Consider the following 13,120-nt stretch of genomic DNA (forward strand, 5'->3'; position numbering starts at 1 on the left):
GGAGCTCCCCGGGACACCACCGGGGCTGCGCTCCCGGGAACCAGGCGGGCAGGGCAGGGCTGTCTGTCCTGGCTGATCTCCGCTAGGGCACAGCGATCGCTGTCCCTGTGCGCCCCACCACAGACCCCTCCCAGCGCGGGGCTCCGGCGCGCCCCTGCCCGCCCCCGCGGGCCTCCTAGGGGCCAGAACAGTAGGGTCTCGAGGGTCCCAGGGTCCCGAAGCCAGGCCTGGCAGCCCCGGCCACCCAGCCTGGCTGCTGCAGGGGTAGCCCCTCCGGACCCCCGCGACCGGGACTCGAACCCAGACCCGGTACCGCCGCGACCCCTGGGGCGCGCTCCCGGCACAACCCCCCTGCCCCCCGCTGCCCGGCGTTATGTAACGCGCGCGCGCCGCCATTGGCCGGCGCGGGCCGGACCGCGCGAGGCGGGGGTGGGGCTGCGCGCGCGCAGAGCGGCGCCGCTGCCTCCTCCTCCTCCTCGTTCTCCTCCCGAGCAGCGGCGGCGGCGGCGCGGCCGCGCGGAGCTTCCACAGCCGCTGCCAGGGCCGCCCAGCCCGGATCCCGCTCTGGTGAGCAGCGCCGGGGGGAGCGGAGCGGGGCGGGGTGAGCGGGCCCGGGCGCGGAGCGGCCCATCTCGGCCCAGCCTGGCCTGGGGGAAGGGGGCGGCCCGGCCGCGGGGCGCGCTCCGCTCTGGGCCCGCTGCGCGCCGGGGCTGCTCGACCGCGGCCTCCGCCCGTCCTGCCGCGGCCGCTTTCCTCCCGTCGGGCACGTGGTGGGGCCGCGGCCGCCTGTGCCCCGCCTGGCTCGCCCGGGTGCCGCGGCCGCCCCCGGTCCCCGCGCGGCGCAGGCCGGGCCGGGCCGGGCCGGGCTGTCCCTGGCGGAGGGGCCACCGAGCCCCGCGGGAGCACCGGGGAGGCCTCAGACAGTGCCTCCCGCCGCTATTCGTCTCTGGAAGTGACAGCGGAAGCAGCTGTCGGTGTCCAGTTTTAAGACTTTTAACTCGGCTCGGGCTCTGGTTACTTAGAGGGAGGTGACCCGGTGTGAGACACTGCCGTGCTGCGGGTTCTAGCCGCGGTGCCTGCGCTGCTGCTGCTGCTGTGACTTGGCAGCAAAAAATCCTGTTACGGTTTGGTATCAGATTCTTTTTTTCCATGTGTTGGGTGTCCTACGTGCTCACGCGTTCTTTATTTGGACGCAGCCGGCCGGTCTGCTGGACTCTGTGAGGGTGTGCCTCATAAGGAAAAAAACACTTAACCTGCGTTGAGCAATTGAAATACTGATTTAGCTTTGTTGATGAGCTCACCATTCTTTTAAACGAGCTTTGGGGTTATTTTTGTAACTTTTTTAGAGTAATGATAATTTAAATCTTAATTTTCTTTGTGTTTCAGGTACACTCTCTGTCAGCTGTATTAATGTAACTTTCAGTATTTAAACTCTTGGATTTTTTGTCTCGGGCATAGTATGGTAGTTGATACTTTTGAACAGATGTTTTTGGTCATATTTTCTTGTCTGTGACTTAATTAAAACCAGCAGTTGCCAAGTACATACAAAAACTCGGTGTGGTTGGTTGTTGCAATGTACTGCTTATCAAGGCACTAAAATACAAAGTAATATGCAAACACTTAGTGAAAAGAATTATTTTTTGTTACATCTACTTGTTTTCTGTTGGGACCCTCCTGACTTCTGTAGCATTGCTTTAATGCCGGTAAAATAGGAGCGAAATAAAATCTACAGTTCCTTCCAGTGTATGCAAAGCTGTTGGCAATATTGCATTTTTTTTCCTTATTTTAAAATTTTAAATGGGAATCCAGTGTTCTCGTTGAGCCATGCTGTATATAAACAGTGTGAGGCCCTGGCTGGGGTTTCCTGGAGTAGCTGTGGCATAAAGTGAAACACAGACTGATATTTTTAGTCTTATTAACAGGCAATGCTGTATCTTATGAAAACTGTTGAATGCCACATGTATTTCTATGTGCTTTTTAATGGAATTTGTGTTATGTTCAGTTTTGTTAGCCGTATGGACTTCTAAATTCTCTTTTAGAGAAACCGAAGGGGAGCGAACACTGCAGACGTACTGTAGTGCTTCTGCAGAGGGTTACATGGTGGTGTTTGATACAGTGAAAGAAGCGGCCTGTGACCCGAGAGGTGCCTCTCAATCCACAGGAGCTGTTCTGGGTCTCAGGACCGTGGTTTTGCTGTTAGGCACTGTGATGTTACCTGTCCAGAAATTCTCACAGTACCAGTGAATTTTCACATGTTGGTGTTTCATACAGACTTCATTTTCATAATGATTTTATGGGCTTTTCACACATATTTACTGGAGGTCAGTCACTGTTTGGATAGGATAGCCGGCTGCCCTGGTGCAAGGACCGCATGACGGGCCTGGTGTAGCTGCAGAGTGGACAGTGCCACAACTGCCAAACTTGGAGCAAGTGCCCAGGTCATGTGGAGGGGCAGTGACCAAGCAGCCATCCTCCTGGGAACACTAGACTTTGCTAGTTGTCCTGAGAACAATGGACTTCACTGGCTGTGCTGTGCTTGGGCAGTCAGCGTTGTGCTTCTGAGAGAGCTGCACAACTGGATCGTGCGTGGACTGTGAGGGACTCAGAGAAAGACAACAGCAGAAATTGGGCTGCTGGGTTACATAACCACACTCTGAACTGTGCTCTGTTGGTGTGCTCACATCCTGCCTGGTGTCTGCTCTGGGGGTGGGGCACAGGCTGAATTGGGTGTCTCTGGTGGGCTGGGTGCAGGTGGAGGATTGCTGTCGGAGCACTGCATATTCAATGTCTCGATACTCCCTGAAATGTGACTCTTGCATCTCATTTCTTCTTCTGGTGGACATTGTAGTGGCGTATGGCAACAAGGTTTGCTTTCTTTATGCTCCTGTGTTATGTAGAGTAATGACTTCTGATGGGAGCGATTTTATTTCTTTTCAAGAAATAGATATGCATGTAACGTTGGCTGAAAATAAAAAAGATGGCCACCTGTAAAAATATCTTTCAATAAAGAGGGGTGACGTGTTGTTCTTGGTGTTCCCAACTCAAAGCAGCTCACAAGCACCTACACCAAAAGACACTGATACACCTCAGGTAATACTTCGATTTGCCTTTCTTGAAACTTGTTTCAAGTTCCAGAAATAAGGGCTGAGTCGTAAGCTTTAAGGAAAAAAAGAAAATAACAACAAACCCCCAGAATTTTTCTGTCCCTTTGGAAATAGAGAATCAGTTTCTATTAACTGCAAAGGAAACTTTTAATTATTCTGACAATTGAAAACACTTTTCAAAAGTAGACCTTGAGTCTTTGTAGAGGAAGAAACCTTAGAATGGCCTAATAATTCTGGTGTGTATTTGAAAAGGGACACTAAACCCAGAGTCTTTACATAGTGAAGAACAGATGTCTGTTGTCTTTGGGTTATGGGAGTTGTAGGCCTTGTGGACAGAGTGCATGACTGCATTGTGCTCATCGTTACAGCTCCTGAGTCAGATAGCAGCAGTAGTTTCTCATGTTTGTAGACTAAATGTCTTCTTTTTGTTTGTAGATATGGCTCGTGGACAGCAGAAGATTCAGTCGCAGCAGAAAAATGCCAAAAAGCAAGCTGAGCAAAAAAAGAAACAAGGACATGATCAGAAGGCTGCAGCCAAGGCTGCCTTGATATATACCTGCACTGTCTGTAGGGTAAGAGGAACTGAAGTCAAATAGTATTGTAGGGAGGTCTGTCTTCCAGCCTAGAGCAGAATTTTTAGAAGATTGTATAGTGGAAACTAAAATACTTAAAGTGATTGTCAAGCTTGTAGCTATAAGAAGCATTTGCATCTGTTATGTGACTTGCTTACAGATTCAGCTGTACTGATAATTGAGATAGGAGAAAATCAGAGGGCATGTACAGGTCCGGTTCGGGTAGTTATTTTGCCTTTTGTGTTGCAGTGGTCTGCATGTGCTGTTAGTGTGAGATACGAAGTTTGAAAAGTGTGAGATTGCTTCCTGTTCAATCTCCAAAAGGAAACATACTTTTTTTGTGATGGAATTGGCCCATCTTAGAATCACTTGTTACTGATGTTGATGCAGAGAGGAAAAGCGGTGGTGCCAAAAGCTTTAGTGTAAGTTCGATACACAGTAACTTTTGCCAGAATAACTTACTTGACAAGAGAACAGAAATGCAAGCCCTAATCAGATTGTACATTTCCTTCTGGCTGGTTTTCCTGAATGTGCTCAGTTTGGAGCTGAAGGATAAACTTGCCGTTTTCATTTAAATGGTCAGTCCCAGAATAGATTTGTCACTTTAAATGTCTTAGATAAGATTCCAGATTAAGGGTTGCTCCCTTAAGTACTTGTTGTGAAATCAGGCTGCAGCATCCATCACTTTGGGCAGTGGATGTCTGCAACTGTGTTGTAGCAAAGGTCTGAGATAGCTGGTGCCAAGTAGGGAATCAGTTCATGCCATATAACTTTCTGGCCTATTGATAAACAAAAGAAATAGCTTTCATAAAGATTTGATTCTGAAAAGGATAAACATTTAAGGTGTTGAAAAAGAAGATAGTAAGGAGGTTTTACACCAAAGCAACATATGAAGTGTAGCATATGCAGGGAGATACCTAGCAAGAATAGCACCATTGATGGACGTGCCAAAACTGTGTGATAGTAGTGCTTAAAAGCACCTCTGAAAATAGGAGGTTAAATACTCTGTCCTACCCTGCAGCTAAATTAGTGGTGCTTCTGTCACTAGAGCAGTGTCATTGAGGAGACAGTTTGCTTCAGGGAAAAGAAAATAAAACATAGTGGGGAATAGGTTTTGTAGCATTCTTTAACACTTATACTGTGCATAAAGTTTAATGTCTCTCTTTAATCAGACTCAAATGCCGGATCCCAAGACCTTCAAACAGCACTTTGAAAGCAAGCATCCTAAGACTCCACTTCCTCCAGAATTGGCTGATGTTCAGGCGTAAAGTTGTCTACAGGTCATTACCTTAATTTTTAATTTGATTATCTGAGAAAGCTGTATTATGAATCAGTTTTTTTACCACCAACAACTGGGACTTAAAACTTGCTTCATTTCTTTTAATATAAAAGTTACTGTAGGTTAAAGTTAGACCCCTGAACTGTTAAAAGGAGAAACAAGAAGCAAGCTAGTACTTACGTGGGTGAAATGGCTGTGGCATTTCAGTGTGCACAGAGGTTGTTTTAAAAGGGATTAATGTTATTTCAAATCTTCATTCTTAGTGTTGTAGGAATACTTCATTATTTAGTTCTTGCTTTGAAATGTTAGTTTTGCTTTGAACAAAATACATAAATACAATCTGTCACTACAAAACATGTAATGGAGACAGTAATTTAGGATATTTCCAACAATTGAGCCTTTTTGTTCTTGATATACAGGTGAATGCAGATTTTTCTGCATTCAAATACAAAACTTAACTGTAGAAGTAGCCAGTTGTTAGGCTGTAACTGAAAGTGGTTATAATAAAAGGCTGAAATGAGGTAAAAAGCAGTATTATGGTATTTCATTCACACAGAGATAAGCAGCATTGTGTAACGGTTCAGCTTAACTGAGTTGTTCTTGTTTTTTATAGGTGAAGTCATGACACCTATTGACTCTTCTACTGTCAGACCTTACATAACAAACCTGCAGCTGCTTTTCTAAAACTGTTGATCAGCAAAAATGAAGGGGCTACAGAAACATTCATATTTTTATGCTGTTCCCTCTTGGGCTTCTTGAAAAGACAATTCTGTGTAAATGTACAGTTGTGCCCTATTTGGAAATCCTGAAAAATCAGTCCATACTTGTTATAAAAATTTTTTTACAATTGTAATTATATTGATGTTCATATTGTGTAAAATAACTCACTTAATAAAGTAGTACTTTGATTTTACAATATCACAGATTAACTCCTTGTAGAAATTCTGTTTCAACTTTCTGCATTATCTGCCTTATAAAATAATAAAAAAGACAAAAGTGGAATTTTCCCCATCCTGCCAAAACATGAGCAGTATCATTCCACTGAAAGTAATGTACATTACAGTAAATTAAAATGGAAAGGGAAGCTGCTCATATTTACTGTCCAATGTGCTGCCTGCTTGAGCCCAGCCACTAGTGGTCAAGCTGACGGCTCAAGGCACAGCACTTGCCCAAGCAGCTGCATGAGAATCATGAGACTTCCTCCTACATTTTTGTCCTGGGTATTGGAACCTAAATACTGCAAGCCATTTCAAATAGGATTCCTTTACTGTGAGGGATCATGTTCCTTTAAGTCATGCACTGGAGAGACTCTGGTTATGCTTTTATCCTTTCTATTTAGGTAGATGACTGAGGAAGCTGAGGGGTGGCAGGTTTGAATGCTTCTGGGTATGCTGACTTGAAAAATGCTTGCAAATACTAGGTTAAAGCAGATCTGCTCTTAGTTGAAAAATGGGTTTGAAAATATTTTTAATGATATTTTGAGCAGTCAACCACACATGTTCCCCCTCAAATCTGTCTGGTTATTTCTCTCTTCAAGAAATACGTAAAATAGCCAGCCATTAATAACCTTCCTTCACAGCCAGCTTAAAATAAGAATGTTGGAAAAGAGCCAAAGTAACTAAAATAATATGGCTACTTAAAGAAATCAGATGTGATTAAAGTTGCATTGATAAGAAAAAGCTGGATAATAACTCTGGCCAAGAACATTTGAGCAGATAAACATAATTATCTTTAAACTGTTCTGGGCTGAGTTCTAATCCCGGATGTACAGCACAGAAGTGGAAAAACATCTGAATTGTGCTAGAAGGTCTGACATACAAATTTCCATCTTTGGCATTTGGAGGGGGCTTATTTAAGAGCTTTAGTTTTGACTCTGCAGTGAGAAGCAATACTAGAATTGCTGGGATTTGCGAGTTTACAATAGATGTAAAAATTCTGGCAGTCCAACTAACCCTTGCTATGCAGCAGGACTGTACATCTGGCCTTCACATGGCTTCCTAAAATCTAGGACCATAGTCTCAAAGACTCATTCACTTAAAAGAATGCACTTGGTATTTTATTATATAAAGTCAAAGCCTTTGTCTTCGTCCACTCATTTGCTCTTTATTGAACTACTGTGAGACTAGCTTCCTGTCCTCTTTGCTGTGACAGTATCTCTGTAAATACTTACTTTGGCATAAAGTTACTCTGTATTATAGTCACTCTGGGATAACCTGTATACCACTTAACTTTTATAGATAATGTTATTCTCCTCAGCGTAATCCACTACTGCACTTGTACACCTGACATGAGAATGTAACGCTTGATTTATTTTTCTTTAATGTTATCAATACATATATCCCGACAAACTGGCTCCACAAGGCAAGAAATCTGCTCTTGACCTTTGTGCTGTATGGGGGAGAGGTACTGCAATGTTCTAATGCTGTAGTTTGTCTAAGAATACGCTGAGTGCAAATGGATAAAGATGTTTCTTGCGCTGATTGGTATTTGATAATCTGGTTTTACTTTGAAAAATGTTTGGGGATGTATCCCTATAGCTTGGTCCTGAGGTGAAGTATATGTTCTATTCCTTCAATTCAGATTGTGTAGCATTAAATAAAAAGACTTTGTTTCATAAACAATCTCTCTTAATGAGCACTGAAGAGTTGGAAAGCTGCATCAGTAGTGGGATGATTAACTTCAGTTAGAACCGTGTTTTCAAAACTCCATGATGCTCAAGTTGAAAATACCTTCTGAAATGATGGGGTTTCTATTATTGGAAGGAAAGGATGATGCTTGGTTCAATAAAATCCCTAGCTACAATAGCTGTAATCTCAATCACAGAACTAAATGAAAGCTATGACTGAAGTGTTGTAAAGGCTGTACCAAATGTGGGAATAGTCCTCATTTAGAATTATCTGCAATACTCCTTATACCTAAAAGGTCAGAGGAGGGACTAGTTCTCCATCATCTCTTCCTGATCTGGAGGTAACACACCCTGGTACCTGGCTAAAGACACAGTTGTGTGTTGTAATGTGTCTGATTAAAGAGAATTAAAAATGTAAAATGTCATATTTCCTGCCTGCTTTTAAAATCAAGTATTGCTGCACCTAGAAAATTAATTTCCTGGCTGTGGACAGCCATGGAACTTGAAGCTGTCTAACTGTGCAAGAAAGAAAAAAGGCATGGAAAGCTTCCTGTGTTCCCTTGAGAAAGATTCATCTTTGTGCAGGGTCAGCATTCAGGTAAAGGGCTTTTATGGTGTCAGTAGGGACATCAGCTGTCATGGATACTTGTGGAACAACTTTAAAGAGTGATTTTGGATTTTCACAAGCCCACATCTTCTGGGAATCTCTTTAAGCAGCATCTGAAATCACATTTTAAGCGACACTTAAAATGTTCTGAAAAAATGTCTCACTTTAGATCTTAGAGTAAAAGAACGTGTGATTATGGTGAAGCCATCTTGGGGACTATTGAATAATCAAGAACAGTTTTGCAATTTTGTTAATCAGACTTACTTAGGCTTGTTTCTTTATGTCTGCTTTACACTATCAGAGGGCTTCTGGTTTGTTGCTATCAAAAAGCTGTGTGAAAGATCTGAAATAAAAGTTGAAGACAGTTGCTGCGTAGCCTTAGGGAAATAGTTGGTTTTATACAGCGCTCTTGAAACATCCCTGGAGACTATCCCTTTTAGTTATTTGCTGAAAACACTTCAGCTCAAGTAAGTAGAGCTAATGATCACAGGCTGTTTGCAAACCACATAGTAATGAAGGAATTTGTAACACTTCTGTAAACTATATTGAACAGTTTTCCCATCTTGATAAGAAGAGCTGTTAGGTGGAATGTCTTTTATCATCAAAAAAATGATGTCTGTCTGTTTTGTTTCCTATTTTCATAGAAACAAGTTGGGAATTACTGGGCTTTACTAGAAGCCTAGTCTTCCAGGGTCTGACCAGTAAACTAAATTAGTCCTACAGAATCCACAAACAAACTAAAGGTCAGCTTGTGTTTCTGTCTACCCAGTCATCTGCTGTGTGTAATTTGGGGGCCTTTGATTTACCTATTTAGAACCTTACAGGTTTTGCAGTGGACTTTGAATTCAGCTCCAAAACTCATGTTTGCACTGGTATTCAGTTTGTGATTTTACATATTCTGTAGCATCATCAGCGATGTTGCTCTAGTTCAGACAGTGGGAGGGAATGAAGTGCTGTCTGTGGAATTTTACTGTCCATTTTTTAAAATATTTTGAAATCTTTTAATACATTGTCTGTTGTGTTACAGTTTTTATATAGATATGGCACAACAGACTCACAACTCTCGAGTTGTGTTATCTTGGTAGCTTTAAAAAAAAAGTGGATTGGGTTGCATGTATGTTTTATAATTCTCTTTCATAGCTTTTAGCATTGGGGTTCCTGGGAAAGGAGGAATCTATTGTTGTCCCAACATGGTTATCTAACAGAGATCTGTTCTGTCTGTGTCTCAGTTTTTTCAGGAAATATGGCACAGCTTTCCTTTGAAAAATACTGTCCATTAAATATAGAAATTCAAGATCCATGCAGCACTTTGATGGCATGGCAAACGTACATGTGTGTTCCTTCTTTGTAGCTGTTACAAAATTACAGTGTGCAAAATTTACTGAATGCAGGAGGTCTTTCAGAGGAGTATGGATTAACAGAAATCTCAGTAAGTTATCTAGACCATCTCCTTGCTCTGAAATTGGATCAAATCTGCCAAGAGTAACTAGCAAGTGTTTCTGTAACTCTTAAAAGCTTCCAATGAAAAGGATCACATGACCTTGTAAGCAGCATGCTTAACCGCACAACTGGAGAGTTACCACAGCAAGAGTTTATCCTGCAAGTTAAATCAATTGCTTACTGTTCTCATTGGGAATAGATATGATGAATAGTGCCTTCATTTGAACATTGCTATTGTGTTCTCCTTCTAGTCTTCAAAATAAACCCAGTTAATTGAATCACTCTTCATAGGTCACATCATCTAACTCTAGCAATTGCTGGTGCTCTGGATCCTCTCCAGTCTGTGCTCTTAAATTGTATGGTCCAAAATGTGACCCAAAGTGCTGGTTGAGGCTAGTGCAGAGTAGCTGGGACAACTGACCTCTGGCACTTGCATTCTGTTAACATACACTGGAATTATATTAGCCTTTTTGCACCAACATCCTAGATGCATTTTGGTACCACTAATAATCTGCACTGTGTCCCTCTATTTAGTGTCCACTTAGCTGTCTCTAATGGATCTCAGACCAAACTGTTTACAGTTCATCCAAGTGTGGTAACAGGGGGGAGTCTTCCAGATGTCCTCTTTTACTCTTTAGTCTGTGTTGTTCATGAACACACTGATGGGATAGATCCCAGGCAAAGCCTTGCAGGACCCTGCTTGAGTAACTTCACAGGTCCCCAGTAAGCCTTTGGGAACTGCTTTTTGAGAGCACTTTATACTGCTGTGATTCTCCTTGTGGTCAGTATGGATTGGAGCTCTGTATTTCACCTGTGAGGACTTCACAAACTGACAATGTCAAAGTCCTTTACAACAACAGGGAGATTTGGGATCTTGTGTGCCTGTGGGCACCAGGGTGGTTTTCACAAAGAAGGAGATGGATGGTAGTGGGGTGTGGCATACTTTTTTCCTGACAAATCCTTGTTGTCTGACTGTTGCTGGGTTACTTTTCATTATGGGTTTACTAAGAGATTTTTATAAAAATGATTCTAGCCTTTTTTCCAGATTTATGTTGACTGACAGAGTCCCTTTGTTTTTAAATTCCTTGTGCTTGTCCCACTACTTTCTTGGGTTCTTTTCTATGCTCTATGAGTTCTCAGAAAGCAGCAGTCATGATCCATAGTGACATGGCTGATTGCTGGAGCATCCTAGGGTAAGAGTAATTAGTTGTTGCCAGCTTGAATTCCATCAAAGTCCTCTGCCTATTTTAGCTTACTCTTTTAACTTCTTAACATATTTAGTTAACTTTTGACTGAAGTAAAAAATGCTGTTTATTACTTATTTGTGAATCTTATCTTCGATTTTTTTCCCCTTCCTCATCAGGTTACGGACCTATACTTAACTTTATCCTTCCATAGATATTTATAGGCTTTGTATCTGCCTTTTAGAACCTCAGATGTGTTTTTAGACTCTGCTATTGAAGGTGTTACTGTGTTGACTTTTGAGCCATCTAAAACCCAGTCAGTCAGGATCCACACCCTTATACCTGCAACCATGGAGGCCCACTCTTTGAAAATCCTTTTTTTTTTTTTACACAGTTTGCCCACTGTGAAGCTGTCAGAAGCTTTATGTACTCCATCCTGATCAGTTCAAGGTCCCAAACGTGCCAGAGCATCTCATTAAAGTTTGAGCTCTGATGAGTATTTACTTACCTGCATGCTGGCAATGAGAAGGACCAGGCTGGCCTGATAAATCTCCTGAATGTGCCATAGCTGTTATGGTGTATATAAAACTGCATAGCACTAATTAGACTAAATGGTTGAGTGACTTTTCTCCAGACACCACTCTGGCCACTTCTTCCTCTGGTTTTCACAACTATCCCTATACTTTAATCATTGCTGCCTGTCTTTTCCATATGGATGCCAATGCAATCCAACCCCTCACAAGAGTATATTGTGTCTGTCTTCTTTACCCTTAGTTTACTGATAACAATGTAATACCCAAGCTGCCTTTGTGTCTTATTCGGTGCTTTGCGAAGTGAAAGTATGCTTGGAAAACAAATGCATGTTAATTGTCAGGATACTCACAGGCCATCAGGATAGGCCTTAATTTTTAACTTCTTATTCCTGATGTGCCTTCAAATTCCAGTACCCATTACCTGCTGATAGTTTTAACTCTCTTTAGCTGTAAATGCTCACTGCATATTTTGCGAAAATATGGTTGCTTTATTTTGAATATTTGTGGATCCTTTGAAGAGTAAAAACTAAGTATTTCCAACCAAAGGAATAATTGAAAAATGACGTCTTCTGAAAAAAAACCCACAAAAAGTCTAAAATGTTTGAATATGTCCTGCTGGTATTCAGAATTATTTTTATGGTCATTACTCACTTTCTGTTACAATAATGCTTAATGCAGTTGCATGTTCTGTTCTTGAAGACACAACTCAGATTTCATGTGGCAGTGGGCTGTGTGCAGTATGAGAACTGACCAGGACAGTCTCTGTGCAATGAAGCTGCTTTACTTTCCACACAGAAACAGAGGGAAAAATAATTTTCATTTGTGACTAGATTTCACTTGCTGCATGTTGTATTTAGAAAGCAAGTTTAAATTCATTGTGATTTTAGAAAAAAATTAACCCTGGGATAGATTTTCTAAAGGGCACCTACTGCTGCTATTAGCTCTTACCAGATCAATGCTAGAAGAGAATAATTTTCATAGTGAGATCTAAGAAATAGTGTTTATCGAGGACCATATTAAGTAAAGTCAAGAAATAGTAAATAGCTGCTTTTTCCTGCTGCAGTAAATCTTTCAAAGAATTTGCTGTTCTGCATCTGAAAGCAAGAGCTGTTATGCAGCTGAAAGAATGTGACAGTGGATCATAATCGCCACTAGCGGAGGAGGACAACTTCTCAGCTTCTGGGCTGCTTTCTAAGTGGACAAAGCCTGCCTGTATTTTTATCAAACAATAATTGAATTGTGCATCACTGAAGTCAGCAGGAACTTAATTTTGTCATGTGCTAAATATTCGCATGCATGTGCAGAAAGCAGCTAGCTTGAACACCTTTGTAAAATCTATAAATCACATATGTTACTAAAATCAGTGTATTATACTGATGTCTGTATATCAGAAGACAATTTCTGGAGGCAGGGAGATGCAGTATTCTGTCCTAGAAAACATATACAGTGCTATACCAAGACAGACTTTACAAATTGTAATTGATAAAGTCATAAGATTTTCTTGGTCTGTAGTGACTGTCAGTCCTCAAAATTTCTCCTGGTCTTTTATCATAAGCCTTTTCATTGGAAACACTGTGTGGCCAGCATGACTCTGTGGACCTCAGAGAGGCTAGTGCCCCAGGGACAGAGATTTGGATACCACTCTCTTAGACAATTCTGAAATTAATTGCCTCTTGCTTGCTCTGTGAGTCCAGGTGTTTTCTCAGGACCCAGACATCTCTGTGTTGTCCCCCCCACTTCCCCACTTGGAATGGGTGAATATGTAGGAGCACAAC

General features: G+C 42.2%; 1 protein-coding gene across 2 annotated transcripts; it reads left to right on the plus strand.

Annotated features, from left to right (window-relative positions):
* Positions 1 to 407: 407 nt before the first annotated feature.
* Positions 408 to 8,004, plus strand: ZNF706 (zinc finger protein 706). 2 transcript variants are annotated; one of them, XM_032683133.1, is made up of 4 exons: positions 408 to 567; positions 3,540 to 3,676; positions 4,849 to 4,956; positions 5,569 to 8,004. In XM_032683133.1, exons 2-3 carry the CDS (start codon positions 3,542 to 3,544, stop codon positions 4,942 to 4,944), a joined length of 231 nt encoding a protein of 76 aa, XP_032539024.1. In that variant the 5' UTR covers positions 408 to 567; positions 3,540 to 3,541; the 3' UTR covers positions 4,945 to 4,956; positions 5,569 to 8,004. The 2 variants fall into 2 exon arrangements, with proteins under 2 accessions (XP_032539024.1, XP_032539030.1); XM_032683139.1 differs by having other exon boundaries at positions 444 to 567; positions 6,701 to 8,004.
* Positions 8,005 to 13,120: the final 5,116 nt, after the last annotated feature.

The sequence above is a fragment of the Chiroxiphia lanceolata genome, chromosome 1 (assembly GCF_009829145.1).
Source record: "Chiroxiphia lanceolata isolate bChiLan1 chromosome 1, bChiLan1.pri, whole genome shotgun sequence".
In the NCBI taxonomy this organism is placed as follows: domain Eukaryota; kingdom Metazoa; phylum Chordata; class Aves; order Passeriformes; family Pipridae; genus Chiroxiphia; species Chiroxiphia lanceolata.